The sequence below is a fragment of the Pogona vitticeps genome, chromosome 1 (genome assembly GCF_051106095.1).
Source record: "Pogona vitticeps strain Pit_001003342236 chromosome 1, PviZW2.1, whole genome shotgun sequence".
NCBI lineage: Eukaryota > Metazoa > Chordata > Lepidosauria > Squamata > Agamidae > Pogona > Pogona vitticeps.
In genome coordinates this window covers 247,936,909-247,960,992 of record NC_135783.1, presented here as the reverse complement: position 1 = coordinate 247,960,992, position 24,084 = coordinate 247,936,909, and the positions used below count along the sequence as shown (strand labels likewise).

Sequence of the window (24,084 nt, the reverse complement as noted above, 5' to 3'; positions counted from 1 at the left end):
AGTAATAGGAAAGGTGGAATAATGGTGAACATTACAGGCATATTTTCTTGACTTAGAAGTGGTCTTTGTACTGAGGCATGAGTAAATACTTCAGTACTATGAAGGGTGGAATAATGGTGAACACAGAGTTCTCATCCCCCACAATCTGGAGAACAGGCCTTCAGCGAAGCTAAGTTCCATACTAAATCCTTCCTTTGAGGAAAGCCCAGGAGAATCATAAGTTGTGCATGAATGATGTTCCATTAGTTCATTATAAGTGAGTGTTGCTTGTGGGTCTAGTGAATTATGTGGTTTTAAGTGGGTAGAACTGTGTAGCTTGGATGGTGCATTTCTGTGGGTGGAGCTTCAGGCTGAGGTTGGGTAGGTTTGCTTGGTTGCTAGGCGCCCACTGTGATCTCATGGGAAGGGCTTACCCTCCAGTGGGCCTTGCTTCCTTGTCTGAACAATCGGTGCCATCCAAGCTTTAGTTGTTCCCAACAATGACAGTCTCACTAGAATTTGGCCTTATCAATGCAGCCAATAGATACTTGACTGCTGAACCTTTCCGTTTCCAGGTGGCAGCCACAGGCAAGCAACTGAAGCCTCGCCAGGTGTGGGTACTCCAGTTTGTGAGTCCACATGGAGCTGGGGCAGCTGGCCCAGGAGAAGGGGCTGGCCAGAAACTTCACCTGATCAGTGCCCTGAAGCGCTTCTTGGCAGCTGACCCAAATGGCAAAGTTACCTGTGACCAGGATAAGCCAGGGCCTCAGACTTTCTTCCTGCTGCATCAGTATCCTGATGGCAAGGTGTAGTAATTCATCTGCAGACACAAGTGTCTTCATGTCAACCTGGGTTACTTCATGTATTCTCAAGCTTGAATTTTGCTCAGAGGATGTGGTGGGGAGGGCAGTGAGTAAAAAATGGGTTGTATAAATAAGCCTTGAGAACAACTTGCATGTTCTCCCAAATCTGAACATCTTTTTATGACTGCATGTGTTTCCTAATTGCTTAGGAGTTTGGGGGTGAGGAGAAAGTTAGTATGCTGATGTTGGGGCTTGAAATTAAAGTCTAAATAGCAGCTTCTTATACTCCTATCATACTGTCATCTGCTGCGATTGACTCTACTATTAGGTAGAGGATGGTGGCTGCCTCGAGCACTTGTTTTGTGATATCACAGAAGGGTAGTAGGTGCTTAATTCTGCGAATTATTTTTCTTGCATATTTTCTGGCAGGGAGAGGAACTTGTTGGACTTTATGCCCTAGCTGCTAGAATAACCTGGTTGGCCTTGGGTACTTTGCACTTAAATTAAGGGACTGCCACTTCCTGTTTGATTTCAGGCAGCAAAATATCTTGGGCTGGTCATCAGCTGGAAGAGTTCTGTGTAGACTTTTCCCTCTCATAACACACTTGTGTCCTTCCTGGAGAAATTACCCATGTGGACCAACACACTTCTCATTTTTTCCTGTTACGCAAAAGAACAGTGACCACCTCATGCTGATGAGGGAGAGGATATGTTGGAATTACTTGTCAAACCCTGTGTTAGGTGTGCCTCGGTCAGGATGGTCTAACCACTCTTCTTCTGCCAGAAGTCCTTGAGACAGTTGGGTGAGTTAGGCATAATGGGCATGCTGATGGCAAAACAACTGTAAACGCAATTGCATAGGATGTTCTTGTGATGATGATGGAGTGTTCTGATACCTTCTTTGTGACCAACAAGCATGATCTACCTTCTTCCCATTATGGGTAATGAGGCTGACGTGGCTCCTTTCTCTTCCTGCCTTCTTCCTGGCAGGTGTCTTTCCAGAATGAGCAATCCAAGCGCTACCTTGGTGGAGCAGAGGAGAATGTCACATGCTTTGCCCAGGCTGCCTCCGAAACAGAGAAATGGACCTTACATCTTGCAGTGCATCCCAATGTTGCCATGTACAGCCCCAATAGGAGGCGTTACGTGCGCTGTGATGAGAAAGCAGGGATGCTGCGCTGTGACCGGGACTTGCCTTGGGGAGCTGAATCAGTCATCACTATCTACTATGATTTCAAAGGTGGGTGGAGACATTTTCCTACTGAACTTCCTTTTCCTTGCATAGGAGAAGAGGTTGAAGGATCATCCTGATGTTCTCAAAGCCTTAGTGCAACATGGAACAAATAGGTGACTAAATATCTGGGAATGATAACTTGTGGATTCCTATCTTTCCATTCTAGTGTTGGCTTTTTCATTTGAAATTATCCTAGGTTGTCCCAAAATTTGACCCTGAAATCAAATAACCTTGAAAACATCTCCCAAGAAGCAGGATACAACTTTGAATCCCAAGACAAACCATAGAGACCTCTGGGTAGATTGGGCAGCATAGAAATTAAATTAAATTAAATTAAATTAATACATAAATATCAAATGTAACTAAAACATTTCTTCTATGTAATAAAACAGGAATGCAGCTGAGATGCTTTTGAAGTGTTTTCACTTAATTGTATTCTACTACTAACTGCTTTTTATTATACTTCAATATCAGTAACTTACTTTTTTACTGGTCGCGTTCTTTAACTACATGTAAGCTGTTCTGGGTCACAGCCATGAGAGAAAAGTGACATATAAATACAATAAAGTAGAAAACATGTTTTGAATGACAAGAATTAATACAGCCCAAAACTTGACATGTAATATTGTGATCCTTTTTACTATGAGAGGAAGAGACATTGGAAATGGCATTGTTTAGATCTGAATAAACATGCCTAGAATTGCATGGTAAGTTCTACTGAGAACAGTCCACATTTTCCACATTTTAATGTCCACAGTCTGCATTGCATCTTACAAATTGCACCTTTATTTCAGATGAATAATATGCTTCCCTCAATTGCTGTTTCATATCCTTGGGGAAAAAATCACTTTCTTGAACTGCTGGATAGCTCAGTGGTTTAGGAATCTGGCTATGGAGTCAGATCAGTAGTTCTAAGATGACGATGATGATTTACTCTCCCTGGTCCCCACTGCTGCATGCAGTTGTGTCCAATGTAGTGAGAGAGCATGGCACATACCTCTTCGGTATGGTTTGTGATAGAATTAGAGACTATGTGGAATGCAATGTTCTGTTCCTAACTTGCATTCTGTCCATGTAATTCTGTGAACTGTTTCTTTAAAAAGGATTTGGATTTTTGTTTCGCAAGCTTTAAGTTCTGCAAGTTACTCATCTGCAGTGCCTACTTCTTCCTTTTTAAGTCTTATAAAATTCAGCAGAGCCCTCCCATGGCCCCTAACTATTTTCTCTACAGCAGTGCCTCATGATAGACTGTCATTATTTTACTGAGTTCTGCTCAAGATTGGAGGAGACAGGCTCGTGTATTGCTGTGCTGGAATGTGCATCTATCTGTTCTCTGCATCAGCCCTCTACCTGCCTTTGGAAAGTGCTTGGAAACTTCAGTGTGTCCAGAACACTGCAGCCATATTGTTAACTGGGATTAGTTACAGGGATCACAACTCCCCTGTTGCAGCAGCTCCACTGGCTGCTGATCCATTTGCAGGCACAATCCAAAGGGCTAGTTTTAATCTATAAAGCCCTATCTCAAGGAACATATATCGCTTTATGAGCCTGCCCAGGTGTAAAGCCAGTGGTTCCCAGATGTTCTTGGACAACTCCCAGGAATCTTGGCCAGCACTGCTAAGTAATGAAGGCTTCTCAGAGTTTTAGTCCGAGAGCATCTGGAGACCCAAGGTTGGGAACCACTGTGTTAAGATAATCAGGGGAGGCCTTTCTCTTGGCCTCACCCACCCTCACAGGTGCATTTGGTGGGGACACAGAGGAAAGCCTTCTCTGTTGCTGCTCCCAGACTCTGGAACTCCCTTCCACAGGAGACCAGGTTGGCCCCACCTTTGCTGTCCTTTCACAACCAGACAAAGACCTTTCTTTTCAGGCAGACTTTTCCTTACTGACTGTCTAGGAGACAGTGAATGGAATGGGATGGTTTATATTTTGTTGCTTGTAAATGTGGTTTTTGTAATGCTTTTAACTAACATTTTTACATAGTTATTAATTCTTATTTAATATTTGAACAAATTGCTGGTTTTCACTTTTAATATTGTGTTTTTAATGATGTAAGCCAGTTTCAGGAACTTCAGGGCTGGCGTTCCAAACGTTTCACCGCCTGAGGCAAAAGTTAGCAGGCCTTCTCTGTGATTATCCCAATGCTTTGGAATTCCTTTATGAGGGAGGTTAGAGTGCCCAATCCTCAATCTTCCAATGGCAGGAAAAGTGGAGATTTTTTAGACAGGCAGGTTTTCCTTTGGTAACTGACAGTATGCTCTGGACAGGTTTTAGCTGGATGTACCTGCATAGGGACATGGTGGCACTGCGGATTAAACCGCAGAAGCCTCTGTGCTGCAGGGTCAGAAGACCAGCAGTCAGAAGATTGAATCCATGAGCTCCCGTCACTTGTCCCAGCTCCTGCCAACCTAGCAGTTGAAAGCATGTAAATAAATAGGTACCACCACGGTGGGAAGGTAATGGCATTCCATGCCTAGTCATGCTGGCCACGTGACCATGGAAATTGTCTTCGGACAAACGCTGACTCTATGGCTTGGAAATGGGGATGAGCACCTTGCCCTAGAGTTGGACACGACTGGAACCTTCACCTTACCTGCTTTTTAAAATTTCTTCTGCCTTTAAGATATTATTAAGACTTTACCTGAGATGTTTTTGAATGATTTAATTTTATTTGCACTAAAATATTATGATGGGTTTAAATTTATTTGGGGTTTTTTACTTTAATGTTACTGCTTTTTAAATGAAGCCACCTTACATGCCAGCACTGGGAGAAAGGCAGCATATAAATCAAACAAATAAGTAATAAAGTCTCTCATACTTTACTCTGTATAGAAGCCAACAGGGCTAACAGTTGAATCTTCAACTCTGGGCAACGGGTTAGTGTCTTCCCCTGTTCCTGAGATGAGTGACTTTAAAAGGCACAGTGTGGCACACACTGCTCTATTCCCCCACAAGAAGGGAGTGATCAGTGGCCTCAGGAGGAGCAACTGGTAAGGTACCGCCATTGCCCACCCAACTTATGCCATGTCAAGCAGTTACCTCCCAAGGCCATCCCCAAGAAACACAGATGGGTTCTCGTCATGCTCATGTTGCTTTTTGACCTGCCCATGTATCCTTGTGCACATAATTTCTCTTCCTCTTTGGTCCTTTGACAAAGTTAGTTTAGAGGATTTAAGAGGGTGAGAGAAGTACCTGTGAAAATCCAAAACCTGGCAGAAATATCCTCAGCATCCCAAGCATCTTCTAAATTTGTTCTCTGGGCTTGATTGTTTTTTTGTTTGTTTGGTTGGGTTTTTTGTTTGTTTGTTTATTTTTGTAATGTGTGGAAAACTTAAGCCTGAGTCATTTGCATCTCCTCAATAGGTTTGGCGTCCGCGGCACACAATGCTGACAGAAGGGAATTTTCCCCATATATACCAGGTGAATTCAAATTCTCTTTAGCACAAAGTCACTGTGGATGGCACAAGTTTTGATTTCTTTATCAGCAGTCCTAGCTTGAGCAGATCTCAGGAAATTTTTATTTTATTTTTATTTTATTTTTTTTTTTTGTGGTGGGGATGGAACTGTGCCTCCCAGAATCCCCCAGCTTACTTGCTGACTCAGGAATTCTGGAGATGTAATCCAAAAATAAAAACCTACTTTTCCAGCTCTGTTCTTGGGTAGTTGTGAGAAGTGCTGTTTGTTACAGTGTGCAGAACTTTCAGCTGAGATTCAGGTTAGATGCTTGCGTGGAACTGGATGCATCCATCTGTATCTGAATGGGAGCCAGGTTGACTAATTATATCCAGTAAGAACATATGCAAATCTCCCGGGACAACAATGCCAGAAAAACAGGCTTTCCAATAAAACCGTTGCAGTGATAGCAGAATGGTAGGATTATAAAATTAAGATCCTGTGAAGCTCAAACCTCACACCAAAAAGGAAGAGAGGGAATAATGTGTGTGTGTGTGTGGGGGGGGGAATTAGCTATGAGAGATGAAATGGCAATGCTCAAGGGTGGGCAAGAACTGGGATGCCTGGAATTGCTTGTCATTGCAGATGAGTCTCTACAGGTAATACTGCAGTGAAATGAACTCTTGGCATGAGGCTGCTCTGTAAGCATTCATTGTTTACTGTTTCCCAACAACAAAAGCCATATCTTGACAAGCTTTAATCCGATTTCTCTTGTCTTTGTCTCCAGTGAAAAAGTATGGACTGAGGAATGGAGCTGGCAAACTATTGGCTTCCAATGGCTCACTAGTGTCAGAGGTCACCTCAGATACATTATACTCCCTGGAGATCCATGGTGGTTTGATCGCCTTGCGGGATGATGAGAGGAAGTACTTGACTGGGCGAGAAGGTGGCATGAAGACTGTAAAGATGGACAAGCCTGGACGGGATGAACTCTTCAGCATGGAATCCAGCCCAGCCCAGGTCTCCATGCGCTCCTTTTCTACTAACAAGTTCATCTGCTGTAGACCAGGTGAGATGATTAAAGGCAACATTTTTGTTATTGTAAGGCATTTAGAGGAGTGAAACATGATGCTGATTTCACCGGCCTGATCTATGAGATGGGGAGTTTGTGGTCATTTCTCCTGCTCTGGAAACAAGAAATGTTTAAAGTCAAAGTCCAATGAAGAGTGGAGAAATTGTCTTTGACTTGGACGTGGAAACGTGTCTAAACTGTGAGGCCAGATTGGGAAGATGCTGTCAGAGGTAAAGCAGCTAAGGTTCATGGACATCAGAGGTAAGATAGCTGAAGGAGGGTGCAGAATATGTTGTGGAATGAGGAGGAGGAATCCTATGGAAATGTATGTGAAGACATCTTGAAGAAGAAAATGCACAGAAGTGTTACTAAACTGTCCAGGTTTATACAATACCCCTGCAGAGTCTCATTCTTACTAAGACATGCCACAGACTATTTTAACTGGAAAATACAAGAGCCCTGGTCTTAAAATGAGCCAAGCCCCAAGAAAAAATGATAGGAATATAGCTCTAAATTATCTGTAAAATTACATAGAAGACATGAATCTCTTAGGATAGCCCTCCTGTGGAGAAACCGATGGTTAAATAACTTATTTAGTTTTTATGCTAAAAGGATTGTCTGCAAGCCTAAGAAAAAAGACATCCTAGAATGGTTTGCATTTTAGTTGTCCATCATCTTTCTATGCATTGTCTCTGGACCATCAAATAGGATTAGCCAAATTGGCAAAGACTAAGATCAGAACAGAAGAGGACACTTGATTAACAAAGGGCCAGATTACTAGTCAGTCTGGTGAGAAACCATATAAAAGACATGCAGTAGCCATATTTCAACATCAAAAAAACAAAAAAACAAAACTAAGATCATGGCCACTGGACCCATCACCTCCTGGCAAATAGAAGGGGAAGATATGGAGGCAGTGACAGATTTTACTTTCTTGGGCTCCATGATCACTGCAGATGGTGACAGCAGCCACGAAATTAAAAGACACCTGCTTCTTGGGAGGAAATCGATGACAAACCTAGACAGCATCTTAAAAAGCAGAGACATCACCTTGCCGACAAAGTTCCGCATAGTGAAAGCAATGGTTTTTCTAGTAGCGATGTATGGAAGTGAGAGCTGGACCATAAAGAAGGCTGACCACCAAAGAATGGATGCTTTTGAATAGTGGTGCTGGAGGAGACTATTGAGAGTCCCCTGGACTGCAAGGAGATCAAACCTATCCATTCTGAAGGAAATCAATCCTGAGTGCTCACTGGAAGGACAGATCCTGAAGCTGAGGCTCCAATACTTTGGGCATCACATGAGAAGGCAAGACTCTCTGGAAAAGACCCTGATGTTGGGAAAGAGCGAAGGCAAGAGGAGAAGGGGACGACAGATGAGATGAGATGATTGGACAGTGTCATCGAAGCTACCAACATGACTTTGACCCAGCTCTGGGAGTCAGTGGAAGACAGGAGGGCCTGGCATGCTCTGGTCCATGGGGTCACAAAGAGTCAGACACAACTTAATGCCTAAACAACAGCAACAACAAACCATGTTAGTTGTTCTGAGGGAAGGATCTGGGGTGAATTTTCTTTCTGTATCTATCTCTGTCTGAATCTTCTGTCTTATCCCTGCCAGGTCTCTTTGTGCTGACTTCATTTCTTAGCTGAAAGCACTATCTTGCCCCCCCCCAGAGTCCAGGATTCAACCAGAGGATCCTGCTACCTTATGTAGAAGAGGTAGTCGTGTTCATCTGTGCAAGCATTATATGTGAAAACAAAATAAAAAGTAAAACAAGACCAAAATGTGGTGGCACCTTAAAGACTAACTTTTATATATTTTTAATATGAACCTTCATGGATCAATCCACTTCTTCAGACAAGAGAGCTTATGTAGCTCTCCTACTTGCCTAGTTTCTCACCCAGAACCTCTGAAAGTCCCTTACATTGTTCCAGCTGGAGTTCCAACACTCTCTAACCCCAAGACAGTCTAGCAAGACTGAGGAGAGGTCATCTTTGTCACCCCTTAACTCTCTTCTTGAAGTATATTCCCCACACACTGGTGGCTCCCAAATTTGCCCCCACATTCCTGTGCTCTGTGTGTGTGTGTGTGTGTGTGTGTGTGTGTGTGTGTGTGTGTGTGTGTGTGTGTGTGTGTGTGCGTGTGTGCGTGTGTGCGTGTGTGCGCGTGTGTGTGTGTGTGTGTGTGTGTGTGTGTGTGTGTGTGTGTGTGTGTTAGGGAAAGATCTTTTTTTTCCCTTTCCTTTTACCCTTCTAGCACCTCTGTGAATAGCCTGCTCAGGTAACTGCAGACCTTTGCAGAGCAGCCTGAATCTCAGAACCCTCTCAGCCATGTGACTTTGCTTCTTTGAGCCTGTATTTTCCCATATTAGTTATACACTTCATTGTGAATCTATGCTATATTTTAATTATTTTGTGTTCAGTAAAACTGGCCTTCTGAATAGCTCAGTGCAAGTGTGATATGCTTAGTCCAATCTGGCTGAAGATGCACTATTGCCACAGTTCAAAGATCCCTTATCGGTGTGTCTCTGAGCAGGATGTGTGAGGTCATGCTCTGAGCGCACACCTGGTAACAGAAGTGAACTAAAAATGAAATAATTAGATGGGAGGCATCTGAAGAGAAATCACAGCATTTGGGATTGGGCGGTGGGGGACGCTAAGTGTTAGGGAGCCTGGACTAATATTGAGATAGGTAATGCACATGAGACAAGTTCAACTCTAAGCTTAATGAAAGACCCTACAGAGGTGAGTATATACTCACAGAGCTAGAAAAAGTCAGTGTGAGCCAACCCATCCTGCGACCTTTTCCCATGCAAAGAGAGCGGCACAGAGTAATTGCTCAGAGCAGGTAGTTAAGAAGGAAGCTTAGTGTAATAAACTTTCCAAATTGAGACCCATTTGAGACACACAGTTGAACAATGTTTGTACCATAGCGACCCTGTTGCATGTTGGAAACCATGTGTTCAGGAGAACAGATGGTGACAAGATACTCTGAATGAATTTAGAGCCCACCTCTATAGGGATCGGGATCCAGGCTAGTCTCTAATGGTTTGTCTAGTTTGAATCACTAGACATCAGCTGCAAAAAGGGTGAAAACAAATGTAGGTGCACAGAAGTCTTCCTCAGAGCATCAAAAACCATGTAGGTATTTCAGACTTGCCTCTTGTTTTCTGGGTTTCACTTTGCATGCAAAAACTGTACTTCAGTCAGCAGAGGGCATCCATGACACATGCAACAGTTTTGAGGGGTGGGGTGGGGTTGAGTGATTTTCTGTCTTTAGCTGCAACCTTCTGCTGTTTTGCTGCCCTGGCAGGTGCTGACCTCTATGCCAACGCTATGGCTGTGGGTAACACAGAGATCTTCCAGCTGCTGTTTGATGACACTGCAAAGAAGGTTTGCTTCCGTGGCCACTGTGGTACATACATGTCCTTGGTAAGTCTGACCTACATGTTGCAAGAGAACACATAGATCAGAGAGGACCGTGAAGTCTCATAACCATAGTGTTTGCCCATTTGGATGCAAGGTCAGGCATCTCCGTGTTCCTTCCCTCTGAGATGTCCTGCAATCAAGACTGTGTTCACATGACGGATCCAGTTCTATGCTGCTGCTTTTGCTTAAAATGAACCATTTAGGTGATGAACCCTCCACAGGATAAATCATTAAAAAAAACTGAGTTGGAAGGGGCCTATAAGGCCATTGAGTCCAACCCCCTGCTCAATGCTGGAATCCAAGTCAAAGCAGATCTGACAGATGGTTGTACAATTTTCTCTTGAATGGCTGCAGTGTCGGAGCACTCACCACCTCCCAAGATAATTGGTTCCATTGTTGTACTGCTCTAACAATTACGATTTTTTCCTTGATAGTCAGCCTAAATCCAGCTTACTGTATCTTGAGCCCATTGTTACATGTCCTGCGCTCTGGGATGATGAAGAACAGATCCTGCCCTCCTCTGTATGACTAGCTTTCAAGTATTTGAAAAGTGCTATCATTTCTCCCCTCAGCCTTCTTTTCTCAAGGCTAAACATGCCCAGTTCTTTCAGTCTTTCCTCATAAGGCTTGGTTTCCAGCCCCCTGATTATCCTTGTTACCCTCGTCTAAACTTACTCCAGAACTGGACACAGTACTCTAGGTGAGGCCTAATTAGATTTGTTTGATTCTATTCATTTGTGCAAATGTTCTCTCACATGTGTCTGAGAAGTGGTAACATTGTGGCTTACAAGTACCTAACAATCCATTTAATTGTGGACAAGGAGGCAACGCTTATCTAGGATGCATTGGTGAGTTCATAAACAATGTTGCCATGTCAAAAATAAAAACAAGTGAAGTCATTTGATGGAGCTTTCCTCCACTTTGTGCCCTACAGATGTTTTGGGTTACAATCCACAGCATAGTCCTGAGTATTCTTCATGCTGGCTGAGAGAATACCTTCAAAATATCTGGGCACACCAGGTTAGGGAAAGCTGAGCCAAATCTAGCCAAAGAGAACAGATTTATCTGCCTTGAATATACTGTATATTTTAAAAATACAACGTGGTGTATTTCAATACAGAGTGGTGCACAATTAAAGGGTAATATGTCCTGAAAAGATATGGTATGTAGGCATATGCTTATGTTAAGGCCTCTCCCGGGATGTTTCTTCCTGCTATAGGAAATATGTTATTTTTTTCAGGCCTGTACGAGACAGTTTGCTGCTGAAAGTGAAGGTCAGAATGGCATTGGCATATTTCATTCTGTCCATAGAAGCTGACTAGACTTATAGCTCTATCTTGAAATTAAAACAAAAACAAAAACAGCCTTTTGTAAATGCAAGAAAGTCATGACTGAATTATTCCATTTAAGCTGCCAGGTTTTTAAGATCTGTTGATGAGGTCCTCCAATTAGCCCCAACATCACCAGAAGCACATCTCCTGGGGGGGGGGGGGAAGGACTTCCTCAACGGCCTATCCCAGATTGTGATGGAACTTTCCACCAAAGAATGGTAGATCCCACCACCACCCTTTCTATTATGAGTATCCTTCCAAAGCATGGCAAATACGTTTGTATTGAGGCAAGCCTTTGGCATGGACATGGGTCAAAGAGGGTTAATGTAGTTTGGTGATAGCTAGCTATGTCTGTTATTCCTATATTTTTAATGTATTTATGTTCAGCTTTTAATTAAGATTTCATCTTTAATCTGTATTTTACTATTCTTTATTATTAGCTGTCTTGAGCACTTGTTTTGGTGGAAAGGTGAGGGGGGAGAATGGAATTAGAGTAATCTTGCTGATGCCAGAAGTCCCCTCCCTCTTTGGAGAGAGCTGTCTTTTTACTGCCTTCCTAAGAGTCGGACATTGTTCACTAAGAATAGTGTCTGGATGTTGCATGTTCTCCAGAGAGGTTTATGCATTGCTGTTTTGTAACACCAGACACAAAAGAGATTCCTTCTGAGGCCTGATGCAGGACTCAGCAATGAAAGAACAAGATAGATATTAGAATTCGGCTGATGATAGAAGTGAGTGAAGCCTGCAGGTTTCTACAAAAATAAAATAAAATAAAATTACATTAAATTAAATAAATAAAAAACCCCCTCCATGAATCTGAGTGGGCTGCAGTCCATAAAGACTCATGTCAAATTTGTCAGTCTTTTGAGATGCCTCAAGACTCCTAGATGCAAGTACTGTACTGAGTATGTTCTTACTTTTGCAGGGTCCCAATGACTGTATTGTCAGCAGCACGAAACAGGACAGCAATGTTTGGTTTGACCTCCAGTATCAGGACCAGAAAGTGACTCTTCGCATAAGAGACAAATATGTGTCCATGCGGCCCAATGGGCAGCTCCTCGCAATTCCCAAAGCAGCAGGTACAAGGTTGTACAAGAGGCTTTTTTTTTACAGGAGGAGAGCAGCAGCGTAGGCAAGCAAACAAGACTAGGGTGGAAGACAAAAACGAACCACCAGCTGCTAATTAACTACAGATAGTTGGGTGTTTTGTTTGCAGGTCTCAATTATGCAAAGAGGAAATGGTCACCCATCTGTATGGTGTGAGAAAGCAGTACAGCAAGAAGGGAAAATGTTTGGCTCTCCAGATGCTGCAGGATGGCCACTCTCAGCATCCCTCCACATGGCTGGCACCAATAGGATTTGCAGCACCCTCTGGGGATGCATACTTTCCTCACTGCTAAATTAGAGACACACACGTTTCCTCTCATTTTCCAGAGTGCTGGGTGGGAGCCCTGGCTGCAACCGGAAGCAAATGGGCAGCAACACTAGCGTGACTGTCCTGATAGGGTGCTCATTCTATGGTACATTGTGGGTTGTAGCCTATCCCGTTTTCCTCTTAATCTTTTTCTTGGCTGAATGTGTTTCTCCTGAGAACAAAACGGATGGTTTCACTGCTGAATTTTCCTTGAAAGCAGGCCCTCATCTGCTCTGCCCCCTGCATAATGGTTGTCTACTTGGGCAAACACCGGTCAACGGTTTTCTCTTGCCTCTCCAGGTAAAAGTGAAGATTTCCTCTTGGTGCTGGTGAACCGGCCGCTGCTGGTCCTGCACAGTGATGCTGGCTATGTGGGTGTCTGTTCTGATGTGAGGCGATTGGAAGGGAACTCTGTCAGCTATGCAGCCAGCAGCCTCTCACTCACTGAGGAAGGCTACTATAACTTCCAAATTGGTCAGTATATTCTAGACTGAACAGATGCATTTACAGTTAGAGGGGATTGTCAGAGTACCTGCTGCATGAGGAAGATATTAGCCCTATTGAGATATTCATGTGCTGTTGAAACATGTGAGGAAGGGCATGTCTTGGCCTCATCCCCTCCATTGTCACTTTTCTCACTCAGATATCGATGAGTGGGTGCCACTTGGTGCCCTCAGTGTGATTAGAGGGCCAGCCAGTGGTAGATGGAAATAAGGATGCAGACAGACCCAGGGGCAAAATTGGGTATTCAGATATATCTGCATACCTGCCCCCAAGACAGTCCCTCATTCACACATACCCACAGTAGGACAGGAACACAAAGAAGCCCCCAAACTGCCATTTCTAGTAAGAATACAAATTTGAGTGGGGTAGCCTGAGCTGAAGCAATGGCCCACTTCCTCTAATGGATGAGCCACCACTGAGGTGAAGTGGAACCCCAGATTTCCCGAGTTCTGACTTGTACACAATTTCCACATGTCCAGGGGATTCTCCTTTTCACACAGCACTTTATTCACACAGAAGGCAGCAGGAGAGGGCTAGTTTGCTTCCCTCCTTATGAACAACACACTTAAACATGCCTAAATCAGGCTACTGATATACTCACCTCAATTATAGCCACAACTGGAGGACAAGTAGAAATGAATGCTCTAGTTCAAGGGTCGTCAACCCCTGATCCCCAGCCCCCAAAAAGTTGGGGACCGCTGCTCTAGTTTATGGAGTCAAAAGCCAAACTCACAACCCCTCCTCCCCATCTCAAATTTTAAAAAAAGGCAAGACAGATGGATCACCACTATTTCCATAGCAACTAAACTGTTCCCGTTTATTTGCACCCTAGCACATGGACCTTAGCCTCCTAGGCTGAGTCTGTGACAATGTTTAGGTATTGCTCGCATACTGTCTCTTTTACACATCTTCATTGGTCTCTCTGTGAATTAGCCTTCCCCAACTGGCTACTTTCCAAATATTTTTGACTATAGGTAGACTTTTTGATCATTTATTATGCTGGCTAGTTACTGGTAAGAGTTGAAATATATGCTACCACCACCCCGAGGGCATTGGGCTGAAGAAGTCTGCCTTAAGTCATACTGCATAGGAACAAGTGTCCTGACTACCATATCCTAATTATTTGTGATTCCTTTAATTAACTGAATAAATGAAAAGTCAAGGACATGTCAGAGCATGGCTTTCCCTCTTACATCAATCTGTTTCCTTCCACTTTCAGGTAGCAAATACTGGGCCCTGGAAAAAGATGGGCAAATCTCAATAACCAGCGACCATCCCACTAATTTCACCATCCAGTTTGCATCCTCCAGCTGTCTTATCATCAGGGCATCCAACAATAAATTTCTGGTGGCTGAACAAGGAGGCCGGTTGTTGGCTGCAGCTTCAGACCCATCTAGTGCAACACTGTTCCATTACTGATGGCTGCTAATCTTGCCACATCCAGCAAATAAACTTCTGCTGCATGAGCTCACTGTAATGCCTTTTCTTGTTCTTCAGGTCGGTGAGTTAGCTCCTCTCTAATCTCTTAAAAGTACACTCTTTCTGTAGAGGGCACTACAGTTCACTTTTCCCTGTACCTCCATGGACCAGATATACTTGAACTGTCTGGAGGCAGTCTTTCCCTAGTTAGTGGTGAAATGAACCAGATTGCTAGAGGTGATTTCACACAGGCTCCTTCATGAAAATTTGGTTAAATAAAAACTTTGCATTTTCCTGACACCCTTTAGGCATTCAATGATCGGCAATGTTTCCATTCCCTTAGCACATCTACAGTCTTCCTATCCAAGGTGCTTATGTAAGTTAGAAGTTCCACAGAACTTGAAAAATAAATATTTATTCCACAAGTACAGTAGAAAACCAAGTATCACAAATTGCCAATACACACACAAAATAACAATATTGAGTTAGGGAAGGGACCCAAGACCCACTGCACTCATTCTCAACCCCACCCCTTTCGGGGATAGGAAGGACAGAGCAAAGGGGCTCTCATGAGAGTCAATGCACACATGGTAGGTTTTTGGAGCCCCTGTTAGAATGTGCCACATTGAGAATTGTGAAGGACACCTCAGCTGCAGCCATAACCTATGGATGATGTGAAACTTCATAGTCCAGTCTTTTCAACTTACAAAAGTCAGTGGTCCAGAGTGTAAAGTCTGAATGGAAATACTGTCATCTCTCAGAAGGAATGCAAGGGTGGTGGTAGGGATGTATTGGGTGTCTCGGCCTGTCCTCTTATTGGAAAACGATGATGGCCTTCTCCTTATGTATGCTTGAAGCAAATTGGGTGGCTGCATCTTCCTTCAGCTTGTCCAAGGAACTAGACTGAACACACTAGTCACGGAAATGGAGGGCTCAGGCAGCCTCTTTTCTTCTAGGTGCACACAGTACAGCCCAACTTGATTCTCAGTATGAGTCCAGACTGCAGAAAATATAAGGTAGGAATAGTTTGAAGCTCTGTTATCAATGCTTGAATAAACAAGCCAACAGACACAACAAATACATGATCTGGATGACAGATAGATATACAGTCAGCTACCATTTTGAAGAAAAAAATCAAGAGTACTGCAACAGATGCTTTCAAAAAAGCCAGAAATAATATTCCCGAGTGTCTAGACATCATTAAATCTGATACGTTATATAGACTAGAGATGTGCAGTGTTGTCAGACAAATGTATAAACGTAGAATCAGCGCTATTTGTGCCTTCCCGATGCAACTGTGGAGTAATGAAACTTGTGGCATGCATAGGGTGGAATAGCAACCCCTACAGATCATATCAAACCTGGCATTTGTGAGGTTAAAAGTGTTAAAACAAGCAAGACACCATGTGATTATATGTGAGGAAAAGAAAATCAAAGTATCAGTACTTTCTAGGGAAGACACTCTGCTAGTGCCAAGGGAACAGACTGACAGTTCTATCCCATAATGATCCCAAGTCTCACCCATACACTCCAGCAACTGACCGAGGTCACCATGTAGCTACTCCACATTTTTTAAAGCTGTGGTGCAAAGTGAGGAATTTGTGTATCATATTATGCACCTTTTGTGTTCTCAAATCCCCCCTCCCCTTTTAAAAATGTCTTAATTATACTACTAGAACTGAATGTATAAATGCATGCAGATCAATGCCTATATTCCTGTATGAACTTTAAGTGGCTCACTTTAAATATGCTAAGAAGGAGTGACACCAATTTCTAAACCGAGGAAGTCAGTTGATTTATTGCAGAAACAACCAGAGCCAGACCGTGAACCCTCACAGGTGGCCAGTGCCAGTCCTTACTACAGATTTTCTCACTGATATCAGTATCTTGAAGGAGGGAGAGTAACAGATCTATAGCTGAGTACCTGCTTTGCATGCAAAGGTTCTCAGTTTCAATTCCTGGCATTTACAGGTAGGACTCAAAAAAATAAATTGCCTGAAACTCTATAGAGAGGTTTTGCTGATCATTGTATTTAATACTAAGCCAAATGGATCAGGAATATGCCTAAATATAAGACAATGTTCTACATGCCTATCAGTTCTTATTGTCTCAGCCCAGTGAAATGGGTAACTCATTCTTTTCAGCTGTTCTCCAGACATTGTGGCATTGTCCCTCCAAAATTATGATCTCATTTTCCCTTCCAGGGAGGCACGCCACTTCTCAGCCCCTGAGTATGGGAAGTACTAAGGTTCTTCTTGCTTCTCAGAGCCACGAGAAACAACTGCTACCTATTGTCTTTATTTAAAAAAAAACACAGGCTAATAAGAGTGTTCCTAAAATGTCAACAGGGTACAGAACAAAAGTACCTGGAGAAGGAGGCCAGGGTAAGAATACCCAGCAAGAGCTCAACTGCATAGAACAGAAGCAGGATAGCATTGAGGATGGCTTCCAGGCGCAGCGCATACGTTTGCAGTAGCAGATAGTAGGCTGCCATCACTGCTGCTGGAAAGGTTAGTGCCAGGCTGATGGCAAGTGGCACCTTCCGTTGACAGAGGTTTCCTTTAGAGCCTACCATAGACACAGCATGGTAAGTGAAAGATAATAAGCCCCATTCAGCATAAAAACCCAAACACCTAGGATATGAAGTCAGGGCAACTCAATACCTTTGCTGCCTGGGGCAAAGGAACAAATAGTTCCACCCACTCCTATCAATTTATACAAAACTCGAAGCCAGTGAAGGTATTTTGGCACAGGAGGCAGAAAATCCCCAAAGCATATATTTCTATCCCAGGAAGTAAAACTGTAACAAGAACATAATAACTAACCATTGACTGATAGCCCTTTCCTAAAGCATGCTGCTTGTGCCATTTAACTCACAAATGGCCATCCCTGTATGGAGTATTCTAATTGTCAGGGGTAACTCAAGTTAAGACCAAGGAGCAGAATGTAGCACTCTACATATTCACATAGTGTAGTACCCTAGTTCCAGGTCAGGAAGAATATCTAGATCAGTAGTGAGGAAGCTTTTTGGGCCCGAGTGCCCAAACTGGAGGGGTGGGGGTGGGGGAACCAGCAGGCAGCAGGTCGAGGCGGTGGCAGAACTGGAAGTGATGGCGGCAGAACCAAAAGTAGTGGAGGAAGGCAGAATCCTGGGCACAGAGATGCCTCAAGACCCCACTCCGGAACTGCCAGAAGCTCCAGATCCTGACCCATTGCCTGTCGAAACACCAGCACCGCGGCTGCAGCCGCCTCCTGAGATTTGGCTGGGGGTGGGGGGAAGAGTAGCAATCTGTGACTTATGGCTTGCGTGCCCGCAGGAAGGGCTCTGCGTGCCAACTGTGCCATAGGTTTGCCATCGCTGATCTAGATTGATCTATATTTCTGTTCCATCTCACCTGATGTAGCCTTATCTGCAAATCAAAATGCAAACATAGACTTTCAGGGAGAGAAAGGGCAAAATTATTTTCTACATCCTCTGAAGGTACCTATTCCAATTCAGCAGGACTGTAAGGAAGGCCTGGAAATGATGCCATTAACAGCAATCACATTTACTGTCTCCTTAACAGCACTATACAGAGTTATACAAACATGTTGTGAAATTTATATGTTCATTTTTTGTGTACTACAGAGAAGACTGGAGTCTGTTTTTCTGCCTAAGAGCCAGCAAAGATACTCCTATTTAGAGACAGATGAATAGGCTACTGACAGCAAGATTCATTCATTTGCACTCACCAAAAAATATCCTTGTAACTTCAATACCGAGATAAAGAAAAAGCATGACCAGGTCCAAAGCCAGATTAGCAGAGGGATAGGGCAACAGGAGTCCTGGGGAGATGTAGAAATGATCATGTTTATTAAAGAAAAGGAAAGTTTAATGTTTCCTTTCACCTACTGTGTTTCTGAAAAAAAGAACAAATATGTAATGTTGAATAACATCTAATGCAGCATATAGACTTAACAATAAGCATAGTTCTTCAATGGCCTTGAACTCTCAAGTAATCAGCAGTGAAGCCAGAAAATAAATCACAAAATATACCATTCACCCTGTTCTAATTTTCACTTTCTTCAGGGGACAGTCACAACGTTGGATCCTAGAAAAATAAGACTTTTTTTCCAGAAAAAAAGGAACCCAGACATGTTCTCATAAACTTTTCTTCCACCCTACCCCCAGAGGTGTAGCAAAGACTCACCTTTATAGACAAATATGAAGATCTCAAGCAAGAAATATGTGGCATAATACCACCCATTGAGAAAAAGCAGGATCTCCAGAGGAGTAGAGGAGAGCTGGCGATCTAGGGGATTGCAACCACAACATGAATGTGTGTATATATACACAGTATATATAATGTGTGAGGTCTTTGTTCTACCTATTTCTACTGTCAAAGAGAAGCAGCACAGTCTCCCCTGAGGTGGTACATTAGCAAGAAGTCACATTTTCATACACTCAGAACCTGGGGGCTAGAAACTGGTCTCCGTTCACTTCTGAAATGAATAGAAAACCTCCTAAATGGTGGTTCTGGGTTTTTTCGGGCTCTTTGGCTGTGTTCTGAAGGTTGTTCTTCCTAATGTTTTGCCAGTCTCTGTGGCTGGCATCTTCAGAAGATGTCCTCTGAAAATGCCGGCCACAGAGACTGGTGAAACGTTAGGAAGAAAAACCTCCAGAACACGGCCAAAGAGCCTGAAAAAAACCCAGAACAACCATTAGATCCCGGCTGTGAAATCCTTCGTGAATAAACCTCCTAAATGTTAGTTAGGTTAAGTCTGATCAAGTAGAAGCTAAGACTCCGAGATCTAAGAATTCCTAGGGTAAAAAAAAAAAAGAATTCCTTCTGTGATGATTGCTAGCCAAGTTTTAAATACACCTAGACAAGGGTATAGAATACAAGTCTCTCTTGCTCACCTATTCTTCCAAACAGACTCTTTACTACAGTACTTGCAATTCTTGTACACCAGGACTTGAAGATAGAAGGCAATCCTTCTCCTGCTTGCCTCCCCTACTGGGGCAAGGATAGCATAACACAGCTTTGTTTCTTTGTCCTTGCCTAACATCGCATGCAGAAATTACATACTGTACTTTGGATTCCATACTAACAGTGACAACGCCCCAGCATCAAGGCCACAGTGAGCAAAAGAATTTAAAGCCACCTTCCCCTCTCTGCAAACCCACTGAAATGCTGCAAAAATCCAATCTCTGACACGCCGGCGGCGATACCACAATCCTGCCTATAGAGACACCGATCGGTGCATCCCCGCACCCCACCCCGCCGCTGCAATTCAGCGTGAGGTGTCTCCCCCGGGACTGAACAGGAGGAACCCCCCCCCCCCACACACACACACTCGCCAAGCTCTGAGCGAGGCTTCCTCCGGGGAAGGCTCTCGCCTGGCAGCGCTTGGGCCGGGAGGGGGGACGGATCCACGCAGCCACCGCCCGCCCTAAGGGCTCGACGTGCCCCAGGAGAGGGGAGCCGTGGGCGAAGACGCGAACCGACGGCAGTCTCCGGCCAGATCGGTCGCACGACCCTGCAGGAGCGGCACCTCCCCGGAGGGCCGCCAGCGTCCACTTACTGCGAGGTGCCATCTTCCGTCTCCATGGACACCGTTATGCAGAAAATCCACTTCCGGCAGGGATGATGCCACGGAAGCCAAAAGACTAGATCCTGAAAGCGATAGAGCTGCGCTTGTGGCGCCTGGGGTAAAAACAAAGAAAGAACAACCGCATAGATCCGCTAGCGCTAGTCGAAACAGCGGAGCCGCTCTATCCCTGGCATCTCTATGCTCAAACCTTGAAAAGGAAACGCTCACAAGGAACCGGAAGTAACTGCAAAGGCAGTCAGAGAGCGTCATGTGATAGAGTGGAAGTTCTATTCACGTCCAAGTCCTGAAGCACCGTTACCTGGGTTACCGTTGGCCTCTCCCCTTTCACATTCGGACCAGGTGTGACAAGCTGGCCGGGAAATAAAGTAGACGGATCCTGTCCGGCCGAGTGGATAAAAATTCATTTTTAAAAAATCGATTTAAATAGTTGTTTAATTTTTAAATTTTTTAAAAAATATTTTTTCATTTAAATCGCCAAAATTATCCGATTTTTTTTTTAAAAAATAGATTTGATCTAAATCAAATCCACCCAGGCTTCCACCACCTCTTTCTTGTGCTCAGTGTATGAGGGGGTGATGATAAGTATTGAGCCTTTCCCAGAAACAAAATGAGCTAGGGAGCTGCAACTGCCACACTATTCTACATATTCCCCCAGGAAGTCAGTGCACTTGCGACATCTGTCCTGCAGCTTCTTAAGTCCCTGCAAATAAAATTAATCCAACTGCTGGTGTAAACACCCATTTGCAGTATAAGTTGCCTCCAGAATACTCCCAAATCGTTGTCCCTTTAGGTGTTTTTTGAGTTTGGGGAACAGATAATAGTCAGGAGCCAGGTTGAGAGAATAGGGTGGATGGGGCATCACTTGAAAGCCTAAGGACATCAGTTTTGCCATTGTTTCACCTGCAGTGTGTGACGAGGTGTTGTCATGCAACAGACACCTTTGGAGAGCTTTCCCCGATGTTTTTCCTTGATGTTTTGCCTCAACTTCGTCAATAAAGCACAGTAATCTTTTGCATTGATGGCTGAACCCTGTTGGAGCTAGTCCACCAGCAGAACTCCCTTCTTATCCCAGAAAACTGTTGCCATATGCTTTTGCACCGACCTTTGCACTTGGAACTTCTTTGGCCTGGGGGAACCACTGTGCCTCCATTCCTTAGACTGTTCCTTTGTCTCAGGATCATAACAGTAGATCCATGTCTCATCACCAGTTACCAGTTTGCCCAGGAAATCTGACTCATTTCTTGCAAAATGTTCCAAAACCCACCGATGACTCCACACGTTTCCTCTTTTGTTTGGTTGTCAAAAGTTTGGGGATCCACTTTGCTGCCAGCTTTCTCATTTCCAAGTCGTTGTGGATAACGGCACCAACCCTCTCATGTGATATTCTCAGATATGTAGCAATACTTTTGGCTGATATTCGGCAGTCCTCCATGATCATGTCATGGATGGCTTTCACATTTGCAGCCACGGAGACACTGGGTTTCTCACTTACAACACCAAAATAGCCAGTTTTAAAATTGACAGCCCAATGTTTAACTGTTGCATATGAAGGGCCACTGTCACCCATACTTTATGACATTTCATCATGGATCTGCTTTGCACCTTTCCCTTGGAGAAACAGGAACTTGGTTATGGTCCTATGCTCTTCCACACTGAACTTTTCTGGAGGTGCTGCCATGTTCACTTTGGACCTGAACATGAAAGATAAGTTTAAATCATAGGTAGTTGATTTTTGCACCATTCAGTTTGGCCAGTACACCCTGCAATTTATAGCTTCCTAGCTCAATTTTTTCTGGGTAAGGCTCAATACTTTTCAGCACCCCCTCGTATATCTTGTGTTTGTAAATAGTCCACCTTGATGAAAGAAATCACTCCTATAAGACTGTAAGGCCTGGCGTTTCGACTCTATAACTCAGCTGTTGTTGTACAGTATTTCTCCTTCAAAGATCCAGAAAGCACAGACAAGTGAGAAGTAATCAGTAGTCGTTGTGGGTTTTTCGGGCTCTTTGGCCGTGTTCTGAAGGTTGTTCTTCCTGACGTTTCGCCAGTCTCTGTGGCCGGCATCTTCAGAAGACAGCAACCTGTGCTCTGGTTGCTGTCCTCTGAAGATGCCGGCCACAGAGACTGGCGAAACGTCAGGAAGAACAACCTTCAGAACACGGCCAAAGAGCCCGAAAAACCCACAACAACCATTAAATCCCGTCCGTGAAAGCCTTCGCGAATACAGTGGTGCCTCGCACAGCGAGGTTAATCCATTCTGGATTAACCCTCACTGTGTGAAAGCATCGTTGAACGGAACGTAAAAACCCATTGGAACGCATTAAACATGGTTTAATGCATTCGAATTGGGCCAAATACTCACTGTTCAGCGATGCTTCAGGATGGCCGGCAGCCATTTTCACGCCCTCCCCTCGCTTTACGAGGGCGCGAAAACGCTGCGCGTGGCCATTTTGGGGCTTCCGGTGGCTATTTTGTAGCTGCCGAACAGCTGATCGGCGGGTCGCAAAGTGAAGGTCAGTAAGCGAACCGCTTACCAACCTTTGCTCTGCGGTTTTCGCCCTATGCAGGCACCGTTTTGCGATTGCATTTGCGATCACAAAACTGGCCTCGTAGAGCGAATTCATCGCTCTACGAGGCGCCCGTTGTGCGAGGCACCACTGTATATTAATCAGTAGTCGTTTGGCAGTAAGTTATTAACCAGCTGCAGCTTTGTTCTCCCAAAGAGAAAGTTTGACATAACCCTTTGTGGGTTGCAGTCCATCTCATTAGATATAATTAATGGACAACAATCCCCAAAGGTTATGCTAAATAGAACTTGTTTGGCTTTTAAGCACTGCAAAGCTCTTGTTTTCACTACATACAGTGTCTGTTCCTTTTCTATTTGGGCTGATTGGTGCTGCATGAGTGTAGTAACACTTACTGGGCCTTCTGTCCACAGTTTTACCTAACATCCCCCTTCTCTTTAAGAAATAAGCACCTTTTAAAGACATTGCTTTAAAAGCTTAAGAAATGATTTAAAAATGATTATCTGTGTTGAATAAAAAAACAACCCAAAAATCTAGATTACCACCATAATTGAAAGCTTCTGAGCTGAGTACTTTTCAGCAGAGGCTCATCTCACTGCTAACCTACATGGAAATCATATGTCCTTCATAAAAGCTCTCAAAAATAGTGAGAAAACTCTTGAAATAATTTTCTGTGCTAATTTTTTATTTGCTAATTACCACTAACAATGAAAATCTCCCATCCAGAAGCTATTGTTACTTGAATTCCCCAAAGCAATAGAAAACCTGTCACCTACCCCTGAGATAAATCCTTGGCTCAGTAGTTCAATATCATCACCAAAACCATCTTTAACATTCCTTCAGACATGGCATTTCTCATATTATATGCCATTGATAAGCCATTTACCAAACCATATCAACATTTAGAATGTTCCTGCCCCAAATTTTCTTAAGACTTCATGGTTGTTTAAAAAAAGCTTCAATCCCCACCCTCACCCGAATATCAAGTAGGAACTTTGTTATCTTGACTTGCAGTGCAACCAGAACACTTAAAGAATATTTTTTCTAATTTTGATTGTAATTGAATTTTATGTATCATGTGTTTCTGTTTAAGGTCGACAAGGACATACAATGGAGTGGTATGGATTGATTTCTAGTTATTTTATTGCCTAATTTGCTTCTAGGCCTTTCTTTTTAGGCAGGCTTTTCCATAATGACTGGTTCTCAGCGAGGGGTTTTAAATGGACTGTTGTGCTCTGTTGTTTTAAATGTATTTTAATATTGATCTTAATTACCATTTTAATATAGTATTTGTTTAATTCTTTTTAAATATTTATATACTTACTGTTTTAACTTTTAAATATTGTTTTAGTGATGCAGGCTGCCTTGGTTCCCTTTGGAGAGA

General features: G+C 43.5%; 2 protein-coding genes across 4 annotated transcripts; one reads left to right on the top strand and one right to left on the bottom strand.

Annotated features, from left to right (window-relative positions):
- Window positions 1-479: 479 nt before the first annotated feature.
- On the top strand, window positions 480-16,894 carry LOC110078345 (fascin). The gene is made up of 8 exons (XM_020792378.3): window positions 480-785; window positions 1,773-2,022; window positions 5,380-5,436; window positions 6,197-6,478; window positions 9,797-9,915; window positions 12,169-12,322; window positions 12,958-13,131; window positions 14,381-16,894. The coding sequence occupies exons 1-8, from the start codon at window positions 480-482 to the stop codon at window positions 14,578-14,580; spliced, it is 1,542 nt and encodes a 513-aa protein (XP_020648037.3). The 3' UTR covers window positions 14,581-16,894.
- On the bottom strand, window positions 14,980-22,222 carry TMEM216 (transmembrane protein 216). 3 transcript variants are annotated; one of them, XM_020792381.3, is made up of 5 exons: window positions 20,146-22,222; window positions 18,771-18,872; window positions 18,313-18,405; window positions 16,947-17,148; window positions 14,980-15,580 (listed from the first exon to the last, which is right to left on the bottom strand). In XM_020792381.3, exons 1-5 carry the CDS (start codon window positions 20,156-20,158, stop codon window positions 15,565-15,567), a joined length of 426 nt encoding a protein of 141 aa, XP_020648040.1. In that variant the 5' UTR covers window positions 20,159-22,222; the 3' UTR covers window positions 14,980-15,564. The 3 variants fall into 3 exon arrangements, with proteins under 3 accessions (XP_020648040.1, XP_072841611.1, XP_020648041.1); XM_072985510.2 differs by lacking the exon at window positions 20,146-22,222 and adding an exon at window positions 19,481-20,129; XM_020792382.3 differs by lacking the exon at window positions 18,771-18,872.
- Window positions 22,223-24,084: the final 1,862 nt, after the last annotated feature.